The following is a 26,414-nucleotide window of genomic DNA, read 5'->3' on the forward strand; positions in this document are numbered from 1 at the left end:
TTTTTCATAACTTTATTTACATAGTTATTTTGTGATAGAGTCCCATGTATGTAGCCTAGGCTGGTCCCAATCTCACTGTATAGTTGAGAATGTCCATGAAGGTCTGATTCCCCCGCCTCCAGCCCCTAAGTTCTGTGATTATAGGTATGCACTTTATTATTACTATTTTATTTTTATTTTTGAGACAGGGTCTCACTCTATAGCTTGGCTAGTCTTGTACTCACAGCTGTCCTTCTGTCGTAGCCTTGCAAGCAACGACATTACAGGCCTAGCTTTACAGTCTCACTATGTAGCTCAGGCTGGCCTTAAAATCAAGATCCTACTGCTTCTGGTTTATGCACCCAGAACCCAGGGCCTGGTGCACGCTGTGAAAGTGCTCTGTTGACAAACCACAGCCCCAGTCTCAAAAGTGATGGCTTCTTTTATTACCTTGTTTTAAAAGTAATTATTATCCGATTGGCAAAACTGTTGCCTTATTTTTATTTTGAAACGTTTGTGGTAGGCTCTCTCACTTCTGTGGGCCCCAGGCTCCCACTATGGTTACTCCCTTGGCAGGCTAGCTGTGCTGAGCAGATCGGAAGGAATTGTGCAATCAGAGCAAGTGTGAGTCCTGCCCTGTAGCCCCGTTTCCACAAGTGGTCTCTTGCAGTTGTCTCTGTCATCATCTTGCTTTTCTGAACTTGTGCAACGGGACATGCAGCCCTGGGCCCCCAAGAAAGGCACACAGGGAAGTGACCTACATCCCCCAGAGATCTGTGCCTTTCTCTGCCTCTGTCCTTGTCCTCATCTGGCCTGGGAAGGGAGGAGAGGGCAGTTTGATGAGGGCAAACGGATGCCCCAGAAGAAGGAATAACTTGCTCACAGTGGAAAGGGGAGATGAGGTCTGGGCAGCCCAGCTCAGTCTGCCACGGGGTCCGGGCAGAATGGTTGGTGGTCAGCACTTCTTCTTTAAGGGCATCCGTTCTGGGAGCTTTCTGTGACTGCCCCTCTCTGTGCCCTGGGAAGGAGCTTGACTTATTGTTCAGTTCTCATTTTAAAATAACAATAGCTACGTGGTTTGAGCTGCCCAAGCAGATGAAACTACACTGCCCCTTCCTTACCCCCTGTCCTGGAGATGCTGGGGACACCATGGAGGGAGGGCCTGTGACTGACAGGCATCTGGGTTGTCCTCTAGGCTCAGCCGGCTCTCCAGCTCCACCTACATGAACGCCTATGGGTGGTGAGTTACCTGGAGCTCTGCTCAAAGCTGGGTCTTTGTCAAGTCTTGTCTCCTAGGATGGTCCCTCAGGAATTTCCACAGGCTCCACCAGGGATGCTGGACCTTGTGACATGTGACCCGAGGCCGACCCTACTCTCCTATATCATAACTGTTCCATCATGAGCCATACATTGCTTCCAAGGCCTTAGCCTTTCATTCTGTACAATGGGTACTGCATAAATTCTGCATTCCAGTCTCTTTCTCAGTGGATGGTATTTGAACCAAGCTAGGTGGTTGGATCAGTGCTGGCTTATCTCTCAGAGGTGGACACGCCCTTGGCACTGGTTCATTCTCACTGGTGGAGGCTGTGGTGGGTGAGTGGGCGTGGCAGACGGGCTGGGCGGGCTCACATACTGCTTCCCTTTTTGCTTGGCTCACTATCTTTCCCAGAGAGCTGGGTGGCCTCCTTCTGCCCACCCCACAGAAGAGGAACCAAAAAGGGCAGAATAAGTGGGGGCCGGAAGCTGAAAGGGACTGAGGCAGGGGGCGGAGTCACGATGGGTGGTAATTATAATGGTTCCCATAGCCTGTGCCAAGCATTTTTGTTCATCGGTAACAGTGTGAGGTTGGTAGCATCCTTCCTGTATGACAGAGAAGAGAACTGAGGCCAGAGAGGTTAAGTGACTTGGGTGAGGTCGCCTGTCTTCGGAGCTTGGGAACCCGAGGGCTTAGCAGGTGCTGGTGCAGATGGCTCCCACCTGCCTCCAGAGCTCAGGTACTGAAATGGAGCCAGTCACACAAGGGCTTCCCTCTGTCTAGGCTTTTACCATGGAGACGAAGGGACTTTAGGTTCTTCTGGCCTCTCCAATATCCCTGGTTCCAGATGTCCGTGTCTCCTCCCTACCAGTGCCCTAGGTTGCTGCTGCTTCTTGGAGGGATGGCTGAGTCCTCTCAGTAGTGTTCTTTGTGACTTCCAGACTCTGTGAATTCCAGAGATGAGTTTGGGCCTGGGTCCTGCTTGGCTCTGGAACACTTGGTACAGGTGGCCTCAAACTTCCATGTCTCCTTACCTGGAGGTCTAGCATAAGAGCATCTGTCAACTGTCTCTTCCCCCAGCATGGGTGTGATGGGCAGTGTTCACACATGGTGCATGTGGGTGGTGGGGTGTGTCCAAATCTGGTGCAACTGTCACACCACCTCTTTCTTTGACACATACATGAAAACACACCTATGTGTGCTTCAGAGACAGCCTCACCATCAGCTCCCACTCACTGAGGAGAACGGAGAAGTTTGTAGAAGGTATTCTGTTCTAAGCAGATTCGTGCGATGACTACCCCAACCATCCTGGAAACTGTGTAGCTCACTCTGGAGCTTTTGTACCCAGTGAGGTTGCTTGGTGGCCTGCTGGAAATCTCAGACTTGGCTAGGGAAGCAGGCAGAGCTGATAGGTGTTTGTTGTCTTGCTCATTAAAGCTTCTTCTTAGGAGTTTCCCAGAGGTGAGACAGAGGAGGCAAGAGGAGAGGAGAAGAGAAGAAAGAGCCAGTTCATACTGGGTCATTGGCTTCTGACCTAGCTGGATAGGGAGTCAGACAATGCTCTTAAAACTTGATTCCTGGTCTGGGGGGATGACTCAGTAGGCAAAGTGCTTACCTTGCAAACTTGAGGACCTGAGCTCAGTCTCTGGCACTGGCAATGTGCATGTGTAAAAGACCAAGCATGATGATGTGTATTTATATTCCTAATGCTATGGAGACAGAGATAAGGGGATGGATATCTGGGGCTTGCTGGCCAGCTAGCTTAGCATAATTGGAGACATTTGTGCCAATGAGAGACCCTGTTTCAAAGGAAGACATCAGTATTTCTGAGGATGATACTTCCATATGCACGTGCCCACTTACTTGTGTGCTCACTTGCACAAACATGCATGCATCACACACACACACAGGAAACGGACATGTTCCCAGCTTGGTCTAGATCCTTAAGAGGCCAAGAAGTGCAGTTGAGAGTCCATGTGTGTGCGTGTGTGTGTGTGTGTGTGTGTGTGTGTATACATGTAATGAAATAAATAATTCCAGACACATGAGCCTTCTGAGTGTATGTATGTGTGTGTTCCTGTGTGCTCACGAACACCTGTCTGTGTTCATACACGCTCATGTGTCTATGTGCATCTGGAGGTAAATGAGAGGCGTGGTCACATCTCTTCAAGAGTCTGTTACTCTACTTGCACAGTGCACATGTGAGTGTCTCACATGATTTGAATGTGTGCATCCCTATGCCTGAGTAGACCTGTGAGTCCTTGGTAGATATATGCATGTGCACATGTGCAGGCACCATGTATGCTTTCTCTGTGCCCACATGTGTGGATGTATGTCTGTGTGTATTGATGCACGCAATCATTTCTGTGTAGTGTTTTTTTGAGTGTGTACTGGGCATTGAGGTACAGCAAGTTCTGTGTTCTGGGCATCTGGGAGTTGGTGTGAAGGGTCTTTTGAGACTTTCAGAGGGGTCCCATATTGTCTCCCAGGCAAGGGTATGGGAATCCTTGGGCCTCTTTTGGTTTCCAGGAAGCTGGGGCTGCCAAATGGGGCAATCTGCTGGCTGAGCCCCTTCCGGAGCTGTGGTTCCTCTGGGTGTGGGGAAGCTGCCCTTTGTGACCTCCCTGCCTGCTGCAGTGCCTCCTGGAGTGCAGGACACACCTCTAGGCCATGGGGCCTCACCCACAGGAAGCTCAACTGGGGGACAGGCGAAAAGGGAGGTGCCCCGCTTGGCGCCCCACCCTGTGGCTGCCGCCCTGCTGCTTCTCAGCTCTGTCTCTAACAAGCCCCAGGGACTTCTCTGGGACCCAGGGCTCTACAGCTGCGACCATGTTTGGCAGGAAGCGCAGCGTCTCCTTTGGGGGCTTTGGATGGTGGGTGACAGAGTGGACTTGGAGAAGGGGGTCTCAGTGGGTAGCTGGGGAGCAGGGCTCAGATTGTCTCTGAGACCTGGGTCTATGGGAAGCACTTTCAGATACCAGGTAGACTTGGAGGATCCTGAGGGGGCCGTTGGAGGCCAAGCTCGGCCTCACTGTCAGAAGCAAGGTCTGCAAGAGATCCAGAAGGTCAGGGTGGCTGGAAGTGTGGGTGTGAGCGAGCATCTGCAGTTGGGTGTGTATGCCTGTGTTAGTGTGTGCTCCTCTCTGTGTGTGCATATCTGGGGTTATTCATATGTTTATGTGTGCAAGTGTGATGTGACTGTAATCTATCTGATCGTGTGTGCTATGTGCCTAGCTGGACAGACATGCCTTTGAGTGTGACCACATGTGTTCTCTGTCCATGTTTGCTCCTACTGGACTGTCATGAGTCTATGGCAGCATACCCGTAGGCTGCCCCCTCTCTAGGTGGGTTGTGAGAGGAGGGGCAGACCTGTCTTCAAGTTTGCCATTCTCGCTGACCCACTTTTGCTCCATTCAGACCCACATCCAGCCTTTTGCTCGTAGGCACTTTTTGCCTTTAAGCTGTCTGTCTTCCCAGATGCTGAAAGTAGGGTATGGAGTCAAAGGCTTGTCTCAGCTTGCCAGTTGTGTGGAGCTCAGCTGGGAGTACAGACTGATGGCTCTCCTACCAGTTCCATTCAGATTAGGGCATTGTCACACTGAGGGTGTCTGGGGTTCTGGTTGGAATGATGGCTGGCATTGGTGGGGCTGGCAGGAAGATTGGGGAGACGCAGAGGGGTTGGGAGGGAATGGGCTCTGTTTCTCCTGTCACTGATTGTCTCCTGACTTGCCTTTTTCTTTTTCCCCTCTTTGAGAGTCCCTCCCCCCTTTTTAAAAAGATTTATTTATTGTTATATGTAAGTACACCGTAACTGTCTTTAGCCACATCAGTAGCTGTCTTCAGACACATCAGAAGAGGGCGTCAGATCTCATTACGAACGGTTGTGAACCACCATATGGTTGTTGGGATTTGAACTCAGGACCTTCCGAGGAGCAGTCAGTGCTCTTAACCCCTGAGCCATCTCACCAGCCCCTTTGAGAGCCCTTTGCCATCCATTCTCTTGCAGGAAGGGATTCTGGCCACTCTGCTTGGCAGATAGGACAGTGAAGATAAGAGGATGCTAGGGTGACAGGGTTGGGTGGTGTCTGCTCACAGGCCATCCCCAGTGCTGGGGTAAGGACTATTGTCCTGATGGAGGGTCTGGCTTTGAGTCACACAGTCTGCTCCTGCTCTGGGAGGGGTGTGTGGCGTTAGCCTGGGATCGCTGCAGGCCAGGTCGTAGGTAATGGCATCTTGTTGTCTCAGAGCCACCTGTGAAGTGCGGCTCATGCAGAGGGCCTGCCATCAGAAAGCTTGCTTTGCAAGGCTTAGTCTGTGTTTTAATTTAGCAATGTTTGTGTGTGCAGGCACATGTGTGTGAGGGAACATACATGTTGAGATCAAAAGACACCTTCAGGTATCATTCCTTAGTGTGTTTACTTGTTGTTAAAGTTGTCAGTCTATTTATTAGTCCTCTCTGTGGAGATGTGCGTGGCCAGGGCAGGTTGCGTCACCATAGACTCTCTGCTCCTTTAGCTGTTGTCCACACTCTGCTCCTTTGTCTGGGACACCAGCTCTGGCCTTTGTGGTCTCCCAATCTTCCTCTTGCACAGCCTTCCTTTGTTTTCTGAGCTCTTCCCCGCCCCCTTGTCTTGCAAGTCTCTGTCTGGGCTCACTTTTTTTTTTCCTTCCTTTTTTGTTTGCATAACCCAGGGAATGACGAATCCTGCCTGGGCCAATAGTCTCACAGCACACACACAGGTTCTGAATCCAAACTCGAAGAAGACATCTAGTGCGGTCTTGAACCTGGTTTTCCCTGGATTTCTGTCTTAGGTGCTGTTGCCTTCCTAGGGTGAAGGGCAGCCTCTGAAGTAGATGGTTGGCCGTGGGTTTCCTGCTCTGGGCAGTTCCTGTGTCACTCATGATGGTGGTGCTCTGCAAGCAGCCAAGCAGGAGAGAGTTCACTTATTGATTCGTTTACTCTTGAGACAGGCTGTCTCACTGGTTTGGTCCTCATTGATTAGCCTAGGCTAGCTAGCCAGAGAGCCTAGGAGCTCCCCTCTCCCCTGCCTCCCCAGCACTGGGTTAACAGTGTGTGTCCCCACCCCTGGCTTTTTTTTCTTTTTTTCTTTTTATTTTTATGTGTTGTCCAGGACTCCAGCTCAGATACTGAGCTTGCAAAGGAGACACTTTAATGACTGAACTCTTCTTTCCAGTCACTACTGTTTTGATTTACTTTTTGTCCACCCCCCACAAGTCACAATTCTGTGCATCAGATTGCTCCAGAGCCCTCAAGCAAAACCGGCTGATGGTTTAAACCTGAGGCAGGGGACACAAGTGTGTCACCCACAGCTGCCTCAGAGGCAAAGACAGCAGTGGGGAGAGTGACCTAGTATGTCCAAGGGGCTCTATATGTTAGCAACATTGTCCTCTAAACTGGGCTCTAGGGTGACAGGCCCAATTCTATCTTACTCACCATGGGAGTAAGCCCTCCCCGCCCCCGGCACATTGAACATATGCTCAGCAGGTGCTATTGGGATAACTGGGGTGATTCCGATGCTATGATGGGGTGAAACCCGTTGAGTCTGGAGTGAGGCAAAGGACTTCATAGAGTTAAGGTAGGAAAGAGGGCTGGACTGCAGTGTAGCGGTCATCTGGGCACAGCTGGCCCCTGGGAATGGATGCAGCTGATTGGGCTGTGGAATCCTGGATCCCAGGTCCTCCCAGACAGCGAGGTTGATCTCAGATGGAGTTCTAAGGGCTCCACTTTTGTCAAGGCAGAGAGCCAGCGCCATCAACGGGGCCATGGTAAAGTGAGGGGATGCTTCAGGAGACAGAGGAGCTGGGGACTTGGCTTCCTGAAAGGACCAGCCCTGCCTCACAGCCTTGCCCAAACTACAAACTCCCAGGGCCACACTCTAGCATGGGAACCCTGGTGGACAGGCTGCTGCGTGGGAGAGACATGGGCACAGGGACCAGAAAGGTCTGCTGTGGTGAGGATGCCTCTCTGATCAGAGGTTAGGAGGGCACACAGGAGGGCAGGACTTAGAGCTGCCTCCACCTCAGCTACTGGGGAGCTCTGAGAGCACAGGCTTTCCTCTCTGGGCCTCACTTTCCCCATGTGTCAGTGGGGATCCCTGCTGTAGCAGAGGACTGTTAGAAAAATCAAGAGAGATTCCTCGAGAATATGTAGGATATATGGGCTTGTTTTCATTGAGTGGCTCTGGCGAAGAGCGTGACAGTGGAGTGGGAGTTTCTGATAACTGCATAGATATGTCTCTGTTAGTTTGACTGCCTTCAGCATGGAAACCTTAAGAAAAGAGCCCAGGTAGGGCCTGAGGAAGAGACAGAGAGGGACAGAGGCCACATGCCCTGGTGTTGTAGCTGGCTTTGCTGTTAGGGACTGAGATCAGGTGCTGGAGGAGTCTCAGAGAAAGGGGATCCTCTTCTCTACTGGGGAGCTCTAGCACAGCTCAGAGCTTAGTGCCAGCCTGGGATGTCTGGGTATCTACACACTTGTTGTGTGGACCCCTCGCCTCTCTGCCCACTTTTCCCTGAGAGTCTGCCTATGGGAAGGAACTGGATAGGCTGGGGCCTGAGTGAACTTGAAGAGTGCCAAGCATCTTTGAGGTGCTGGTGGCACTGATGATAGCAACACTGATGGTGGTGGAGACACTGATGGAGACGGTGACATTGAAGGTGGTGGTAGCTCCAGGGAGACACTGATATTGATGGTGACACAGGTGGTGACATGGTGGTAGTGGTGAAACTGGTCATGATGGTGACATGATGGTGATGACACTGGTTGTGATGGGGTTGTGACAGGTGTTGATGACATTGTAATGATGGTGATATGAAGTGGGTATTGACACCGGCGGTAACTGGGGTGTCTAATGCTGTCATGGTGACTTAGGTGTTGACTGTTAGTGACAGTGCTGACACTAGCGTGATGGTGACATGGTGGTGAGGACACTGTCAGTGACAGTGGTGACGCTGGCTATGGAAGTGACTTAGGTGGGGATGACTATTAAGGCATGGTGCTGGCACCAGTCACAATGGTGACACAGGTGAAGTGTTCTCTGGTGAATAAAAGACTTATGCAGGGAGAACATTGCCCACTGTCTCTCCAGCAGAGGAAGGGACCTTCGTTTCCAGCCATAAGGGCTGGCATATGTGGGGGTAAAAATAGAACCTCACACACTGCCTCTTTTGCCAGAGAAGGAGGTGCAGGCAGGGGCGGGGAGCGCTGCTGTGTCTGCAGCCAATGTGCTCTTCCCTGCTCCCAGCTTAACCAGCCTGCAGTTCTCCGTGGGGTCTGCTGTTGGCTTCTGATCTGCCCGATGGAGCATTCCTGTGGCCGGGGTGCTTGCATCTCCTGTGCCATCCACACAGTGTCGAAAGATCTAGAGTGTCGGTTCCCACCATGTGGGTTGGGATCCCTTTGGCAAACCTCCATCTCCAAAAATGTTTACATTATAATTTACAGCAGTAGGAAAATTACAGTTAAAGAGTAGCAATAAAGATAATTTTATGGTCGGGGTCACCACAGCATGAGGTGTATCAAAGGGTCACCACTGGTCGAGAGTCAGACTAGAGGTTTCACTCCTTTGAAGCCTAGTTTCCATCCCTAAAATGCAGAGCATCCTAGTACCTCTTTGTTCCAGTTTCATTTTTGCTTCTGTGACAACACCCTGGCAAGAGCACCTTTAGGGGAGAAAGGATCACTGAGAGAAGTCAAGTCAGGAATGCTATTGCACACAGCATTATCTCTGACCAAGGGACTCATTTCACAAAGAAGCGTGGCGGGAGCCAGGACGCTGCTTTCTGCATGGTAGGCAGGCAGCAGGCAGGCAGGCAGCAGGCAGGCAGGCAGGCAGGCAGCAGGCAAGCAGGCTGGCAGCAGGCAGTAGGCAGGCAGGCAGGCAGCAGGCAGGTAGGCAGGCAGGCAGGCAGGCAGGCAGCAGGCAGGTAGGCAGGCAGGCAGGCAGGCAGGCAGCAGGCAGGCAGGCAGGCAGCAGGCAGCAGGCAGGCAGGAGGCAGGCAGGCAGGTAGGCAGCAGGCAGGCAGGCAGGCAGCAGGCAGCAGGCAGCAGGCAGCAGGCAGGCAGCAGGCAGCAGGCAGGCAGCAGACAGCAGGCAGGCAGACAGGCAGCAGGCAGGCAGGCAGGCAGCAGGCAGGCAGGCAGCAGGCAGGCAGGCAGGCAGCAGGCAGCAGGCAGGCAGCAGGCAGCAGGCAGGCAGGCAGCAGGCAGCAGGCAGGCAGCAGGCAGCAGGCAGGCAGCAGACAGCAGGCAGGCAGGCAGGCAGGCAGCAGGCAGGCAGGCAGCAGGCAGGCAGGCAGGCAGCAGGCAGGCAGGCAGGCAGCAGGCAGGCAGGCAGCAGGCAGGCAGGCAGGCAGCAGGCAGCAGGCAGGCAGTCAGGCAGGAGACAGGCAGGCAGGCAGCAGGCAGGTAGGCAGGCAGGCAGGCAGGCAGGCAGCAGGCAGGCAGGCAGGCAGCAGGCAGCAGGCAGCAGGCAGGCAGCAGGCAGCAGGCAGGCAGCAGACAGCAGGCAGGCAGGCAGGCAGCAGGCAGGCAGGCAGGCAGGCAGGCAGCAGGCAGGCAGGCAGGCAGCAGGCAGGCAGGCTGGCAGCAGTCAGCAGGCAGCAGGCAGGCAGGCAGTCAGCAGGCAGTCAGGTAGGCAGCATGCAGGCAGGCAGCAGGCAGCAGGCAGCAGGCAGGCAGGCAGCAGGCAGCAGGCAGCAGGCAGCAGGCAGGCAGGCAGCAGGCAGCAGGCAGCAGGCAGGCAGGCAGGCAGGTAGGCAGGCAGCAGGCAGGCAGGCAGGCTTAGGCATAATTATTCTTTGTTTTATTTTCAAAGATATGTATGTGCGTGTGTGGGGGTATGTGTGTATGAATGCAGGTGCCCACAGAGGCTAAGAGGCTTAGATATTCTTGGAGCTGGAGGTAGAGGTGGTTGGAAGCCCCCAAATGTGGGCTCTTGGAATTAAACATGGGTCGTCCGGAAGAACAATATGTGTGTTTAACTGCTGAGCCATCTTTCCAGTCCTCAGCTAACTTCCTTATACAGTTCAGGACCCCCTGCCTAGGTAATGGTGCTGCCCACAGTGGGCTGGTGCCTCCTATGTCAATTATCAATCAAGGCAGTTTCCTAGAGACTTGCTCACAGGCCAAGCTGACTAAGTAATTCCTCAGCTGAGATTCTCTTTCTAGACAGTTTCCGATTGTATCAGGTTAACAGTTAAAGCCCATCCAGGAAAGTTTCCCATAGAAGTAGGTGTGGTCCAGTTCCTCCTGGAACTGAGACTTCCTTTCCTGGACTGGGGATTTGTCGTGTAGTAGCTTTCACTGCAGAGGGAGCCTGCATCTTCACACACTGACGGAAGCCCTTGTATTTCTCTTGGCAGGATCGACAAGACCATGCTGGCGGGTCTGAAGGTCAAGTAAGTAGCCTTTTCCAATTATTTTCTTTATTTTTTTAAAGATTTATTTATTTACTTTATGTATATGAGTACTGTAGCTGTACAGATGGTTGCAAGCCATCATGTGGCTGCTGGAATTGAACTCAGGTCCTGTGCTTGCTCTGGCCCCGCTTCTCTGGTCCAAAGATTTATTTATTATTATATGTAAGTACACTATTATATGTAAGACACACCAGAAGAGGGCATCAGATCTCATTACAGATGGTTGTGAGCCACCATGCGGTTGCTGGGATTTGAACTCAGGACCTTCGGAAGAGCAGTCAGTGCTCTTAACAGCTGAGCCATCTCTCCAGCCCACCTCTTCCAATTCTTTAGAGGTCAGAGATGACAACAGATCAAAGTTCCTTGCACCCTGAGACTTGGTCTGTCCGTGTTGTGTTTAACAGCTGGATGCTGTGTACTGTCAGATTCCAGGCTTGGCTGAAGGGGCTTCTGCACTGGAGGAGACTGCATGGGCCTCTTGAGTCCTGGGATGTCCTGTGAAGGGCAGACGCATGATTGATAGAATCAGGGACAAGCATGTGACTAGTGGCTATGACTTTCAAGCTACATATTTGTTGATAAGAAAGATGTATTTTCTATTATTTATATTTTTATGTAAAGCCCCAATTTCTAGAGGCATCTTTCTGACATTATCCATCTATTTGAAAAACTATGTATGATTTGCTATCCTAGGACTTCTTTTTAAGATTGTTACTATTTCACTCTATGTGTATGGGCATTTTTGCCTGCCTGCATGTCTGTGCACTGTGTGTGTGTGTGCCTGGTGACTGCAGAGGTGTAGAATTCCCTGGCACTGGAGTTGTGGACAGTTATGAGGCATCATGTGGATTCTGGGAATCAAACTCGCATCCTCTGAAAGAGCAACAAGTGCTCTAAACCACTGAGCCAGCTCTGCAGTCCCTAGAACCTCTTCAAACATCATTGACATGTGTGTGGGATTAGATGGCCATTGAGTCATCTGGAACTGACTGGTCATTCTGGTGAGCCAGGCCCGAGGGCTCCCTGAGGCTTCCACACCACAAGTCTCAGGCCTGGGCACTGTGGGCCTAGGTCTGACAGGTGGCTTCTGGTCTGTGTGTGGAGGGTGTCTTCTTATCTTGAAGCTGCTGTCCTCCCTTCCCTTACCCCTCACTCTTTCCCCCTTTCTGTTCTGTGGACTCTCTGGTCATTATCCTTACCCTTCTCTCTTGAGTTTGCCGTACTTTAAGAACTTCCCATGCAAAAAGGAAGAAAATTCTAGAAGGAAAAAAAAAGCATTGATTACTACTAAAGATGCTTTTCTGCCACATGTGAATTAGTTTGTGCACGGAAATTTGTGCAAGGGTTCAGCAGGCACACACAAAGCCCTGGGTTCATTTAGCAGAACACACACATGCAGGCATGCACGCTTGCACGCACGCAGTTCAACGTGCTCCTCTGGTCTTCCCTGCTCCAATCTGGCTAATGTGAACCATCTGGTTGTCAGTGTTGACCTCCCTTGATACAGGTGCCTGGGAAAACCTGCCAGACTTGAGGGTTGGCCTGTAAAGGGGTCAGATTAGAAGGCCTTCCTTCCATTTGATTTGTCAAGTCCAGAAAGATGAGAGGTTGGCAGGTGTGTGTGTGTGTGTGTGTAGGGAGGGGTGGTGAGCAGGGCTTGGGGCTAGATTTTAGTCTTTCCACAGAGTTGAGGCCAGAAAGGCCATGAAGCATTCTTGGTTTCTAAAGCTGTTCTTGATCTGGGGCTGCTGTGTAGTATGGTGCGTGCGCCAGTGCAGCCCCGTCCCGGGCAGGTTGTTTAGGTGGTACACAAAGTCTGGCCTTCAACTTCATTTCCTTTTGTTTTGCTTTATTTTGTTGGTGGTACTAGGAATTGTACCCAGGAGCTTGTGCATGTGCTCTCCATGCTAGGCCAGTGCTCTCCCGCCGAGCTCTATCCAGGCCCTTTTAATTTACTTTATTTTGTAGGAGAGGGAAAGGGGGCACATAGCACTCTTGTGACAGTCAGAGGACAATTTGCTGGAGTCAAGTTGTCCTTAATCCATGTGGATTCTTGTGAATTAATTCAGCGCATCAGGTGTGGTAGCAGGTGCCTTTAACCATGAGCAATCTTGATGACCCTGATTTTACTTCGAAAATATTTTAATTGTGTGTGTGTGTGTGTGTGTGTGTGTGTACATGAAGAGCCCAGAAGAAGGCATAGGATCTCCTGGTACTAGAGTTATAAGTAGTTGTGAGTTGCCCAGTGTGGGTGCTGGGAATCGAATTCAGGTCCTTTAGAAGAGCGGCCAGTGCTCTTAACCAAGTTGCCACATCTCCATCCTTGTTCTTTTTACTTTTAAAATGTAACATGGTATCTCATTAAGTTGCCCAGACTGGCCTTGTATTGCATTAACCTTTCTTGGGGAGTTGTGAACAGTGGTGTGTTTACCCCAGGTAGGGCACCAATGACAGGCCAAAGAAATGACTTCATGCAAGTAGAGCTTGGTGGACCAATGAGTCGAGCTGAAATGACTTGCCGGATCATGGCTGACAGGTTATGCACAAGAGTGTGGACAACTTACTGGTCACTGTGCTGCCTAAGAAGGGTCCTCCCTCCCTAGCAACTGTTGGCTGCTTGTTTATCCTACTGGGGGAGGGCATGTACTGCAGAGCCTCCTCTGCTTCCTCCACCCTCTCTCCCCTTTATGAAAGAGTGCTTTTTAGCTAGATCTTGTGAGTGTCTCCTGTGGATAATCAGAGACGTTAAGGTCAGGGGTCTGGAGTTCAGAGAGAGCAACACCTTGAGTCTGTAATCTTTCTGCCTCGACCTCTCCAGCAGCCTGAGTTACAGGTCTATACCTTTATCTTTTGGCAACGTTTGGCTTTTCCAGAGCTTCCCAGGGGTATATCTGCATAGTGTATGAGGTGTGAGGTGGTATGAGGGATGTGGAGTCAGAAGTGGTTTCGGAGAGCTGCCTCGAGCCATCTAGTGCAACTACAGCAGTGGTTTCTAGAGGTCCTGTTTGTTTTAAGAAGATCTGTTTGTAACCTGTAAAGGAGGGAGGCATAGGGTGGCGGTGTGAAGGGATGGGGGTGGTGTGGGGCAGTGCTGAGAGTGGGATCTCAGCAGGGTCTCTGAATATGGGGGGGCAGTGAGAGCTCAGGCATGGGAACATGGCATTGGTGGTGTCCTGCAGACTGAACTGTAGCTTTAAGATCTGTTGATTTCAGGAAGCAAACACTTTAAACTGAATGTGGTAGCACACACCTGTAATCCCATCACTTAGGGGGAGGAGGCGGGAGGCTTTGGAGTTGATGGGGAGGTTCTGGAGCTCAAGGTTATCCTTAGGTATTGTCTGGGATACATGAGACAAATGTACATAACTCACAAAAGGAAAAGGCCAACAAGAGCTTTAATGTCTAATCCTGTTAAAGACTGAAAGGCTCCCATCCAATATGCCTTAAGGAACCCAAGAGATGCTCAGGAGGGGCCGAACCAGGTCCAGGGAAGTTCAAATCGAATTTTAAGAGAGAAGAACAAAGCGGGAAGATTGAACTTCAGATACTAAAATTTACCACAACACTATAGGTGGCGTGACACTAGACTTATGTCAAAAACAAGCTATGTAAAAGAAGCCAGACACTGAAAAAACACACCTTATACCCTTTCACTTGTGGGATATGTCTAGAATAGGCAAGTCTCTAGAAACTGAGCAAGTTAATTGTTTCTGAGAATTTGGGGTCTGTTGGGAGAGTGGAGTTTAAAAAATAATAGACTCTTGCTGAGTAATGGTTAGTACAGTGTTGACAGTGGTAATGGTGACAAGTTTGTGACTGTCCTGAGAAGCATTGACATGCACTTAAAATGGTATGTGGAGTTTGCCTCAATAAACTTCTGTTGTCTTTTGAGACAGTGTCTCACGCAATCCAGTCTGACCTCAAACTCCCTATGTAGTCTGTAAATGAATTATTCTTAATATGAATGTAATCAGCGAATTAAACCAGTCCCTGTATTTCTTTACCTCATGCTGGATTCCAATAACTACACAGAGGAACCAAGTATTATTGAAAACTGCCTCATTAGCTGAGCAGTTAGATGATCTACCTTCGCCTTCTATGGAATCTGGCCACCTCCCTGCCACGTCTCACGAGACTTGAATATTGTTATTGATCTGGTTCTGGGCTTCAGGTGTGTCTCCATGATCCCTCTCCAGATCTTTCCTCAGGGCTCCAAATCCTCCATCCTCCTTGATGGTCTGAATCTCCCTCTCTCTCTCCTCTGGTTGGTGGAGGTCCTGCTGTTGGGTTCATAAAAAGAGAAAGAGGTTTAGAGAATGTGGTATATGGCGCTGTGGGGAAGGGGGTGCCTAGGCGGGCCCATGCCCAGTCATCTCTTCCCCCGAGGGACCAGACACACACAGACATCATATAGAATAGAGTTTATTCAGGGCAGAGGATGGGAGTTAATGGGGTAGTGGAGGCAGAGAAAGGCAGAGAGAGAGAGAGAGAGAGAGAGAGAGAGAGAGAGAGAGAGAGTAGAGAAGTGGAAGCCGGCCATAGCCATGTGGAGAGAGGGGGAGGAGAGGAGAGCCCAAGAGGGGTAGAGAGGAGAGAGTGCCAAGAGGAAAGAGTGATGAGAGGGAGAGAGGAGAGGGAGGGAGAGAGGGAGGGGCAAGCAGACCGGTTTATAGTGGGCCAGGCCTACCTGGCTGTTGCCAGGCAATTGTGGGGAGGGGCATATCTGGCTGTTGCCAGGTAATTATGGGGTGGAGTTTAGATAGAATCCTAGCACCTGCCCTATTCTCTATTCTGGGCAGCCATTGGGTGATCAGCATTTATTGACAAAGCAGAGAATAAATGATAAGAATTGTTTACACAAACTTGAGACAGGAAATTCTTGGTATAATCATTACAATGCCATGTCTGGATTGAAACTACAAGTGAGGGCAGAGAAATCAGCATTGAATAACACAAGGGCAAACTTTACACAGTGTACAAAAACATTATGCCTACCTTAGCTAGAGCTGGCCTTGAACTCCTGCTCCTCCTGCTTTCACCTCCCAAGTTCTGGGATTGCAGTGTGTGCCATGTGCCCATCTTCTCAATAATGCTTTTAAAGAAGAGAACCTAATTAGCCTAACCCTTGTGGGTTATATAGCCATGGTCCAATCAGTTTGGATGGAGAGATGGCTATTTCTCTAGGTGGGGGGATATTTGTTCTCAGGATAGAAAGATGGGAAGATACTACAAGAGGCCATGTCCAGTCCTTACTTGCTGTGGGACTCAAAAGATCTAGATGTATCTTCCTCTCCCTTCAGTTGGTAATGCAGGTCCTTCTGAATTCTGGAGAGGTGTTTTTAGGCTGTGGCTCTGCTTTTGGACAGGTCAAGTGAGAAGTCAGATTCATGCTGTAGGGCCTCCTCCAGGGTCTAAGACTTTCTGCTTCTGCCTCTGCTGCCTGAAGCATCCTCCTGCAGCCTGCCCTCTGCTCAGCAGCAGACACTCCTAGCCCGTGGCCCGTGTGCCTGGATTTCCTCCGCTCACTCCCCAGGGAGCTGGTGTCAGTGACTCAGAGATAGTCCAGGAGGTGTCCTTGAGGCAGGTAGTTCTGAAGATGAGGTCTGCCCCGTGGGCACTGAGCATTGAGATTTTATCACTTGCTGTCCAGAGGCTTTTCAAGCCACTGTGTGGAGAAGAGACTTTTGCTTCCGGCATTTAAGAGATGGGAAAATAGACACTTGGAGAGGTCGGAATCTTGTTCAAGGTCCTCAGCAAGTAAGGCGTGAAGGTGGAGTTTGAATCTTGTGCTTTGTTTCATGAGGGTAGAACTGCGTGTTCTCAGCCCATATCTCCTGACCAGGGCTCATGTGTCTAGAGTCCTTAGCCACAAAATACTCTACCTTACAGCACTGACCTCCTGGTGCCCACCTTCCTGCCAGATGCCCAGACTGAGAAGGGCATATTATGTCTGTAAGAGAAGGACCCCCAGAGGCTAGGACTTAACTATTGCTGGGGAATACACGGAACATGGGGCTACACTAGAACATAGAAAGGGGGTGATAGCAATACCATGGGGGAGAAACAAGCTTGAGTTGTGGGCTGGCAGACCCAGGTTCTAGACCTGGGCTAACAAATGGGCAAGCCAGGAACTTCTCTGGGTCTATAAAATGGGAGAGCTGGATCATGAATGGCCGGTTCCCCTCTAGCTTTAACATGCTGGCCATGTGCTTGGCTTATGTGCCCCCTCTCAATGGTGGGGGTCAAACCCAGGACCAGTACATGCAGGGTAAGTTCTCAACCACTAGACCACGTTCCAGTCTTGCTTCATGTCCTTATGTATTTTTTTGCGGGGGAGGGGCACCAGAACGATGGCAGGTGCTCCCTGCTGAGTAAGTAAGCACGCATGCTTTAAAAGACTCTGCCCTTCATCTTCGGATCCCCAAGACTGGACACTGGGTAGGCGCCAAGGAGGAGTCTCAGGATAGGTTCAATGAATGAGGAAACTGGATCATATGCTTATCCCATCGCGAAGAAATAGGATCCTAGATAGAAATAAAAAGGCAGAGGGATGCAGGTGGAGGGATGGAGGGGAGGCAGAGGCAGGCGGAGGGATGCAGGTGGAGGGATGGAGATGGAGGGGAGGCAGAGGCAGGCAGAGGGATGCAGGTGGAGGGATGGAGATGGAGGGGAGGCAGAGGCAGGCAGAGGGATGCAGGTGGAAGAGGAGACACAGAGGTAGGAGGATGGATACAGGTGAAGTGGTCAGCAGGTAGGAGTCCCCCATCTTCAGCCTGCTGGGAGCTGGCTTAGGACAAAGACATAGTAACTGAATCATAGTCGGCCTACTTTCTCAGAGGAAATCCCTGGAATGAGTGCCGCCCTCCCCCCTCCCGCCCCCCGACTGTGTGTGTGTGTGTGTCTGTCTGTCTGTCTGTCTGTTTGTCTGATGCATAGCTCCAGTCACCTGAGATGACTTTTGTGCCAGGCACAGCTACAGCAGACGAATGAGCATGAGCCTGGGTGAGGACCCACCGCCTCTACTGCTGGGAAATAGAATGCCCAAATGCCCAAGTCGGAGTCTATTGTCTTGTAGGAGAAAGAACCTAATTGGAGGTTGGAGAGATAGACAGATGGCCCAGCAGTTAAGAGCACTGGCTACTCTTCTAGATAACCCTAGTTCAGTTCCCAGCACCCACATGGTGCCTTGCAACCATCCTTAACTCCAGTTCCAGGGGATCCAGTGCCCTCTTCTGGCCTCCTTAGGCACCAGACATATGGACTGTGCATCTATACATGCTGGCAACACATCTTTTTACACAGAATAAAAATTATAAAGTAATCTTAAAACACAGAGCCTATCTGCATACTGCAATCTTGATGGTTCACCCTTGGCCCCTTGAAATGGCAGCTTTGGCAGACAGATAGTGCACGATGAGCCAAGTGAAAATTTGTCCTTGGAGAGAGAGAGAGAGAGAGAGAGAGAGAGAGAGAGAGAGAGAGAGAGAGAGAGAGAGAAGCAAAGGTCTGACTTGGGGTGAGCATGCTGTGGTTTGGCCTTAGGCAGCCATTGCTGTTCTGAGTTGATGATTTAAGCAGCTAAGGGTTCAAATTCTGTTAGAAATAAAAGACAGGCACACAGATGGGAACGGGCAGTGTGTCAGTGCAGCTGCCCCTGGCCACCAGCACCCCTGAGCGTAGCTGCTGTAGCCACTGTGCAGGATAGGGCATACCGCCTGTTAGAAGCGCCTCTTGCTTTGTCACAGCTCTCTACACGCCCCTCCCCCACCCCATTTGGAAACAGGGTGTCACCATGCAAACCTTGATTAGTCTGAAACTTACTGTATAGACCAGGCTGGCTTGAGCTCCCAGATTTGCCTTTCTCTGCTTCCTGAGTGCTGAGGCTAAGGATGTGCACCTTCATACCATTGTTGTTGCTTTTGTTTTTTTCCACCAAGACTTCCATGCCAGTCTGTAAGAGCACTGTACCATCTAGGTGATTATCTCTGCAGACATCTGCTCTCTTGGTCCTCTTGGTGCCAGCCCCGTGACAATGACATCAGAGGGGAGAGCTAGTGGAGCCAGGCCTTGATTGTCTGGGTACCAGTGTGTGTTTCCAGCCTCTCCAGAGAGCCCGTTTCTCTGCAGTCCATCACTGATCCCCACTAAATGCCTCTTCTCATTGGTCAAGGGTCATGATCAGTAGTCCATGTCTCCACTGGCTGGCAGATCTTTACTTACTGTGGGTTACGAGAATCTGTAGGTCACCACAAGGATGTTCTAGAACCTTCTACAGTTGACTCATCCTAGCTCCAGTCCTACACGCCTAGAACATTTGCAGAGGTTTTCCTGGGCCTGTCAAAGACATGGGGAGCTCAATGTTTTGTGGGGAGACGATTGAATCATTTCAACCAACATCTATTGGCACCTTCATTCCAAAGTCACTGCCAGGCCAGGGGATGGTGAGGGAACAAGAAGTGGGGTGGGAAGACAGTCTGCCCATGACCGCTTTCAGTCCTTTAGGCAGAGCACAGACAGTTGCCATGGAATGTAGCAAGGGGCTCTCCCTTGCCCTCCCTTCTGGAGATGATAGGCCTAAGCTGTCTCTAAGGGTGTGTGAGGTCAGTGGTCCAGCGGGGGAAGAGAGGCTTGGTGCTGCATCACCGCATCATGAAGGCACTGAGGTGTGAGGCAGCGTGGGTGGGAGGACCTGGGAGCTGTTGTTCTTGCCAGACAGGAGACTGGCTGCTTGGGCTGCCAGTAGGAGTGTGGCTGGGCTGTGGGAGAGCTTGGCCGCAAGGAGAGGGCTTTCTGTAGGGGTGTGAGTGGTCAGGTCCAGATACTTCATAGCGTGTAGACCAGAGTGGGGTAGTGGGACTAGAAAGAGTGAGCCCTGGGTGGATGTGGGTCCCCTTTGTAGAGACGGGGAACTCAGGAATTGGGTCAGCTTCAGGGAGGCAATAAGGCTCTGAGTATAGAACCTCTCTGTCTTTCCTCTTCTTTACCCTGTGTTGTTTGGGGTCCAGGAAGTTATACATGCCAGACAGTAGAAGGGGCTAGAGGAGGAGGGGGTGGAGTTTAGAGGAGCTGGTGTGTTTCTGGGAGTCAGAGGGCAGTGCCCTCTCCGTGGCCCTGCAGACACAGTGGGGTCATGTTTACTCTGCCCTCCAGCCTAACTCGGCTTCAGGTGTGCCTTCAGACGGTGAGCTCCAGGTGAGCCCCTTGTGCCTGGCAGTTGGTGCCCAATCTCGCAGGGAGCCATAGGGCAGTTCTTTACTTCTATGTCCAGTGTCAGAACCTGGTCCGTTAATTTCTTTAGATGGGTCCTGAGCATGAATAGTGTTAGTGTGTGTGTGTGTGTGTGTGTGTGTGTGTGTGTGTGTGTGTGTGATCACCAATGCAAGTGGACAAAAGCTTAGAGGGCCCATGTGGGTGCCTGTGTGGTGCCTTTTTTGGCTTTAGCAAGTTCCTATGGTAACCACGAACATGCCTGTTTTGGGATCTGAGTCTGGGGCGGTGTGAGTGGCTACCAGGAAAAGCGAGGCAGGCGGGTGCTTAGCTGGCAATTGGGCTGTGTCCTGATTTTATTGCCAGGCTCTGGGGATGCACCCGGAGGTGCCATTTGCTAGGTGCCAAGTTCTGCAAACTCTAGGGACCTACGTGCTCCTAATCTCATCCTGACCAGTCCTACCATGCCCAGGAAGCTGTGGTGAGTCCATGTTCTGATTTTTAGGTGATGGGCGCTTACTGATGGCATTAAGTTCTGGGGCCTGGGGCATCTTCTGAGGTGGGTGTGGGACAGCAAAGAAAGACGCAGCTGATCCCTGGATCCCGGGAGTGTGCCTTCTCTGTGGCTAGTGGAGTCGTGGGGTAGAATGGACAGAGCTAGCTGTGTCAGTGAGGGAGGTGAGGACAGGGCTGCAGCAGGGTGGGCTGGCTTGTCTGTGGCCTGCCACTCTAGGCCCAATTCTCTCTTCAGTCTCCTTTACCCTGCTCACTTTCTGGGAGTCTTGGGGATCTCGATAGGTCTCTTAGGCCCTTAGCTCTGCAAGGCCTAGATGGGAGGCCTGGGATCCTATGGAAGGAAGTAAAAAGTGTGTGGTTTGTCTGAACTATTGAGTGTCCGGGAAGCAGATTCCAGGGCATCATCCTGGGAGTCCTGAGAGAAGAGGGAGAGACCCTAGCTCTCCGATCCCAGGAGGCTGAGGGCTTGAAACAAACAAGGCAGACTAGTCATGTCATGAGCTCCCTCTGCCTCGGAAGCTTAACCTTGGCTGTCTCCAGTGTCGGGGGCTCATGACATTTTAAAGGTGCCGGGTTTATTAGAATATAGTTTTGCTTGCTCACTGTTGACTGCTAATTTCATTTCGAATCTCTGGAACTGCCATTGCATAACCAGTCATAACCCTCCTCCTCAACAAAGCTAGCCCCCCCTTCTCCTGAGAGCTCTCCAGGGCCCAGAAGGCTCCCTTGTGGCTTGTCTCTCTCTTCTCCTGGCTGACCGGCCTGGACCCTTCTCTGGGTAGGCTTTCTCAGTGCCTGTCCTAGGTTTTGTTGGAAGTCTTCTAGGCAGTTTGCATCAGCCCCACGGATACAAGGCATGGTCTTGGTAATGATAGCTGCCTAGGCTGGCCTTGAACTTGCCATCCCCTTGCTGCAGTCTCTAGAGTGGCCAAACTGGTCTTGCTAATCTTACTGTTATAGGAGCTGCATTGCAAGCTATCAGAGGTCTGGAGTTTGGGCAAAGTCTGGACAAGTAACTTATGAGCTAGGAAAGCAGGTAGATGGACAGGCTTTGGGTTCACCTGTGGCTGACCTTGGCCTTGGTGTGCCAGCCCCTAGCCTCTGTTCTCACTGCTGTGGCTGATTCCCCAATCCCTATCCTCAGGTTCTCTTTTCCCTTTACAGCGGCTGCCTGATTCTTTCCGGCTCTGTTCCCAGACTGACTCCCTCCTAATTAACCTTTCTCTTTTTCATATCCAGTGCTTCCTCCCTCTCTGGGCTGAGAAGCCTCTGACTCACGCAGGGCTGGTCCTCCTGTCTCCTAATTCAGGCCCATTATCTCCTGCCCAGACAGTGATGGAAGCTGGGAAGTTCATCATCCCCATCCCCCCCTCTGCCAGTGTGATCAAATCCTCATCTCAAAAGCCACTGTAACTGTCCTGGTCCGGGGAGTCAGATGCAGGTATGCAGACTCCTTTAGTGCTTGTCCCCAGGAGCTGTTGTGGGGTCAGGCCCCATCTCTGGTGGGGGTGAGGTTGGTGGTCATGGTTGCGTGGAACTTACTGGGACTTCTCTTGTCTTGGTGGGATGCTCATCATCTGTCTTAGGTTCACCGCTGGTAGTAAGACCCTTGCTTCCTGTTTACAAGGCAGTGATCGCCAACTGTCTGTGCATCTGGAGAGTGTCATCTGGTGATCGTGAAAATTCCAGTCACCAGCCAGGTGTGGTGGGTGCTACAAGCCTGTCCTCCCAGCACTCAGAGAGAGGCTGAAGCAGGAGGATCTGAGTTCAAGGCCAGCTTGGGTTACAAAGCAAGGCCCAGACTCTAGGAAACAACCAGACAATAACAATAAAATCAATGTCAACGAAATCAGAGGGTTCTGGTGGAACCTGGCGCCTGTGCCCTCTCAGGACTCATGAATGACATTTGTAGTCAGTGAACTGTGAGAACTGCTGTCTCCAGGGACTGAGAAGCAAGATGGTGGCCGGTGGCTCAGGTGGGACTGGAGGTTCATGTGGGCTCCAGGTGGGTCTGTCACTCTAATCCAGGGCTTGACTCTTCACATTGGTCTGATGATCCCTGTTTTGAGGGGGGAGGGTCTGAACTGGTCCGTGTAGGATATCTAACAAAATCTCTGCTCTCTACCCACCTATTGCCAATATCCCACCTTCTATCTGTGGCAAGGAAAACCATCTCCAGATTTAACTGAACTTTTAAGTTCATGGCCATCTGTAAGCACTCTCATATGTGTGCAGAACAGGAACTACCAAGCAGTGGCTTACTTTGTAGCGAGAGGCAGGCACTCTCTGTTTAAATCCTGCCTCTGCCTGCTGGATGACCTGAGGTAAGTTAGTAATCTCAAATTCAAATCTCACCTCTGTCAGTTTCTGGATTTGTTTTCTGGCAAATATGCCTTTACCCTTCCTTTCCTGGTTTAGCTTCCTCCGCTCTTGGTGTACACAGCAGCCCCTTCCTCAGCATCCTGGAGCAGAGAGAATGTCTCTGGTCAGGGGCACAGTGGATGCTGTGTCTGCTATGGCTGTCATGGCTTCTGTGTGTGTGCGTTCTTATGCCCCGAGGTCAGAGCCAGTAGGAACTTTCTGTAGTGTTTGTCACCCTGACCAGGCGCTTCCCTCCCTGCCTCTGGCTGATCTGTGAATAGGCTGATCTCTACCCACTGTGAAAGCCTCCGCCCCACAACCAACTCATTCTGAGAGGGCGGAGTGGGCGGAAATCCGTGCCTGGCAGGCCACAAAGCCACGTTACTGACTTGTAGGGCCCTGCCCTGGGGAGGAGTGTGCTGACAGCAGCTGGCTTGGCCTGGGTGCTTGGCTGCTTTCAGATGCCTGTTGTAGACAGGAGCTTTGCTGCCGGAGGAGTTTCACAGGCCTGTTACTGAGCTCAGGGGCTGGATTCAGGAGGGACAGCCCCACTTCCATTCTGCTATGACCAGAGCAGGTTGAATCAGTAGCTGATTATTCCGCTGGCCAGGCAGACCAGTCCAGGGGCTGGGTTAAAATGCAGCTTCCTGGGTGCCATCTGGGGGATTCTCCTTTATCACCCTTGGGTGGGACTCAGGAAGCCTTGGTGTTTGTTACCACAGCAGGACATGGAACTTGTGGTGAGGTAGGCCACAGCTCCTTGGGCTCCAGTTCATTTACTACAGGGCTTTCACCTTCGGGCCTGCAGAGATGGCTCAGTAGTTAAGAGCACCTGATACCCTTGCAAAGGACCAGGGTTCAATTCCTAGCACCCACATGGCAGTTTACAATCCTCTGGAACTCAAGTTTCAGGGGATCTGGTGTCCCTTCCTGGTCTCTTCAGGCTTCCGGTATGCATGTGATGCACAGACATACATGCAGGCAAACACTAATACACATAAAATAAAATAAAAAAAATTGTGTTTTTTTTTTCTTTTCTTTTGAGGGTTTCTCTCTGTAGCTCCGGCTGTCCTGGAACCCACCCTATAAACCAGGCTGGCCTTGAACTCATAGTGATCTGCATGCCTCTGCCAAGTGCTGGGATTAAAGGGTGCACCTTGGCTAACATAAACAAATCTTTTTTTTAAAAGCTCTGTTCCCACAGTGCAGATTCAGTGGTCAGGTTTGAATGCTCTGGGTGTGCTTAGGGAAACCACACAGCCTTCCTGTGCTCCAGTTTCCTTACCAGTGAATATTAATAGTGCTACACACCGTGCTGCTGCGAGCTTTAAGAGCAGTGTCTAATCACAGTGCTTCTGGTGGCACAGTCCTGGGCTGTGTGAGCGCATATGTAACCATACGGCTTGCCCACAGGACTGCAAACACCCCACGGACCCACAAGGGCAAGCTGGATTGATGTGCACATCCACTCTCGTCTGCCTGATGAGGACAGAGGTGCTTCCACCAGTGACACGGTCACTAGACAGACGGGAGGCGCTGGGCGCAGACGTGTGTGTACACAAGGCTCCGAGGTCTGGGCCTTTCTCTTACTCACATGCTGGTATTAGTCCCGGAGTTAGCAGCACCTGGGCTGAGCTCTAGGAGCCCAAGGTGCCCCTTGTTTCCATAGCAACCACTGCGCGCAGCAAACAGGGGAATGAGGGGGAGGGAAGATGGGAAAGCCGGAGCCTGCTTCCAGGGCCTTCCTGCCTGCTGAGTGTGCTTCCTTCTTTCCTCTGAACTCAGGACTTTCCCTTCTCTCCTCCCTCCCTTCCACTCTCTCTCTGTCCCTCCCTCTCTCCCTCCCTCCCTCTGGTGCTAGGCATAGGGTACTTGGGACCCAGAACAGGCCTTGGCTGACAGTTTGGATGTGGATCTGGAACCTAAACCTGGCCGCATGCACGCCAGGCAAATGCTCCAGCACTGAGCTATACCCTCAGCTAACATTTTAATCTAACGTTCACCAACTCTTTTTATTTTAATAAAATGTATATAATAGAAAATTTTCCCTTCCTCCCCCTTCTCTCCTTCCTTCCCCCCTCCCTCCCTCCCTCCCTCCCTTTTTTCCTTTTCACAGAGTCTCACTTAGCCCCATCTGACCTTAAACTCACTGTGTAACTAAGAAAAACCTTGAACTTCTAACCCTCTTGCCTCTGCTTCCTAAGTGGTGGGATCACAGGCTTATGCGCCATGCAGGGCTTATGCAGAGCAGGAGTCCATGCTAGGAACGACACCCCCAAGACGTGCTTTGTCAGCCCCTTAGGTGCATCTCTTAGTGGCATTAGGCACCACGCCTTCTATCCTGGGCATCCGTGTGCCCTTTGTCATCGTAACTGAGGCTCTGCATCCACTCCGGAGTGGCTCCTCATTCCCTGTCATTGTCCATCCTGTGGCCACCATTCCTCTGTCTGTCTCTATGAGTTTCATACAAGTAAAGAAAGCCATGTCATATTTGCACTTTTCCTGTATGGGTTATTTCACTTAATATAGAGGCTTCAGGATCCATTTAATATGGAGGCTTCAAGATTCATTGGTGTTGCAGCTATGTTAGGATTTATTTTGTGTGTGTATGTATGGTATGTTCCTGTGTGGGAACCAGGGTGATATAGATGTCTGTGTCTCTGTGTATGTGGAGGCCAGAGTGGTATAGATGTATATGTTCCCTTGTGTATGGAGGCCAGGGTGGTATGGATGTGTATGTTCCTGTGTGTATAGAGGCCAGGGTGGTATAAACATATATGCTCCTGTGTGTATAGAGGCCAGGGTGGTATAGATGTATATGTTCCTGTGTGTATAGAGGCCAGGGTGGTATAGATGTATATGTTCCTATGTGTATGGACGCCAGGGTGGTATAGATGTATATGTTTCTGTGTGTATAGAGGCCAGGGTGGTATAGATGTATATGTTCCTGTGTGTATAGAGGCCAGGGTGGTATAGATGTATATGTTCCTGTGTGTATAGAGGCGAGGGTGGTATAGATGTATATGTTCCTGTGTATATAGAGGCCAGGGTGGTATGGATGTGTATGTTCCTGTGTGTATAGAGGCCAGGGTGGTATGGATGTGTATGTTCCTGTGTGTATAGAGGCCAGGGTGGTATAGATGTATATGTTCCTGTGTGTATAGAGGCCAGGGTGGTATAGATGTATATGTTCCTGTGTGTATGGATGCCAGGGTGGTATAGATGTATATGTTCCTGTGTATATAGAGGCCAGGGTGGTATGGATGTGTATGTTCCTGTGTGTATAGAGGCCAGGGTGGTATAGATGTATATGTTTCTGTGTGTATAGAGGCCAGGGTGGTATAGATGTATATGTTCCTGTGTGTATGGACGCCAGAGTGGTATAGATGTATATGTTCCTGTGTGTATGGACGCCGGGGTGGTATAGATGTATATGTTCCTGTGTGTATAGAGGCCAGGGTGGTATAGATGTATATGTTCCTGTGTGTATAGAGGCGAGGGTGGTATAGATGTATATGTTCCTGTGTATATAGAGGCCAGGGTGGTATAGATGTATATGTTCCTGTGTGTATAGAGGCCAGGGTGGTATAAATGTATATGTTCCTGTGTGTATAGAGGCCAGGGTGGTATAAATGTATATATTCCTGTGTGTATA

General features: G+C 50.9%; 1 protein-coding gene across 4 annotated transcripts in view; it reads left to right on the forward strand.

Moving 5' to 3' along the window:
* The first annotated feature begins 1,953 nt into the window (after positions 1 to 1,953).
* Positions 1,954 to 26,414, forward strand: part of Rap1gap2 (RAP1 GTPase activating protein 2) — a 194,402-nt gene continuing 169,941 nt past the window's right edge. For 2 of the 4 annotated variants that reach the window (XM_052194005.1, XM_052194006.1), the window contains exons 1-2: positions 3,986 to 4,107; positions 10,619 to 10,654. In XM_052194005.1, coding sequence (XP_052049965.1) covers positions 4,064 to 4,107; positions 10,619 to 10,654 — 80 coding nt within the window. In that variant the 5' untranslated portion in view covers positions 3,986 to 4,063. Of the gene's footprint in view, positions 1,974 to 3,983; positions 4,108 to 10,618; positions 10,655 to 26,414 lie in introns of those variants that run through there. The other 2 variants (XM_052194010.1, XR_007979681.1) reach the window with 2 other exon arrangements.

The sequence above is a fragment of the Apodemus sylvaticus genome, chromosome 10 (assembly GCF_947179515.1).
Source record: "Apodemus sylvaticus chromosome 10, mApoSyl1.1, whole genome shotgun sequence".
Lineage (NCBI taxonomy): Eukaryota > Metazoa > Chordata > Mammalia > Rodentia > Muridae > Apodemus > Apodemus sylvaticus.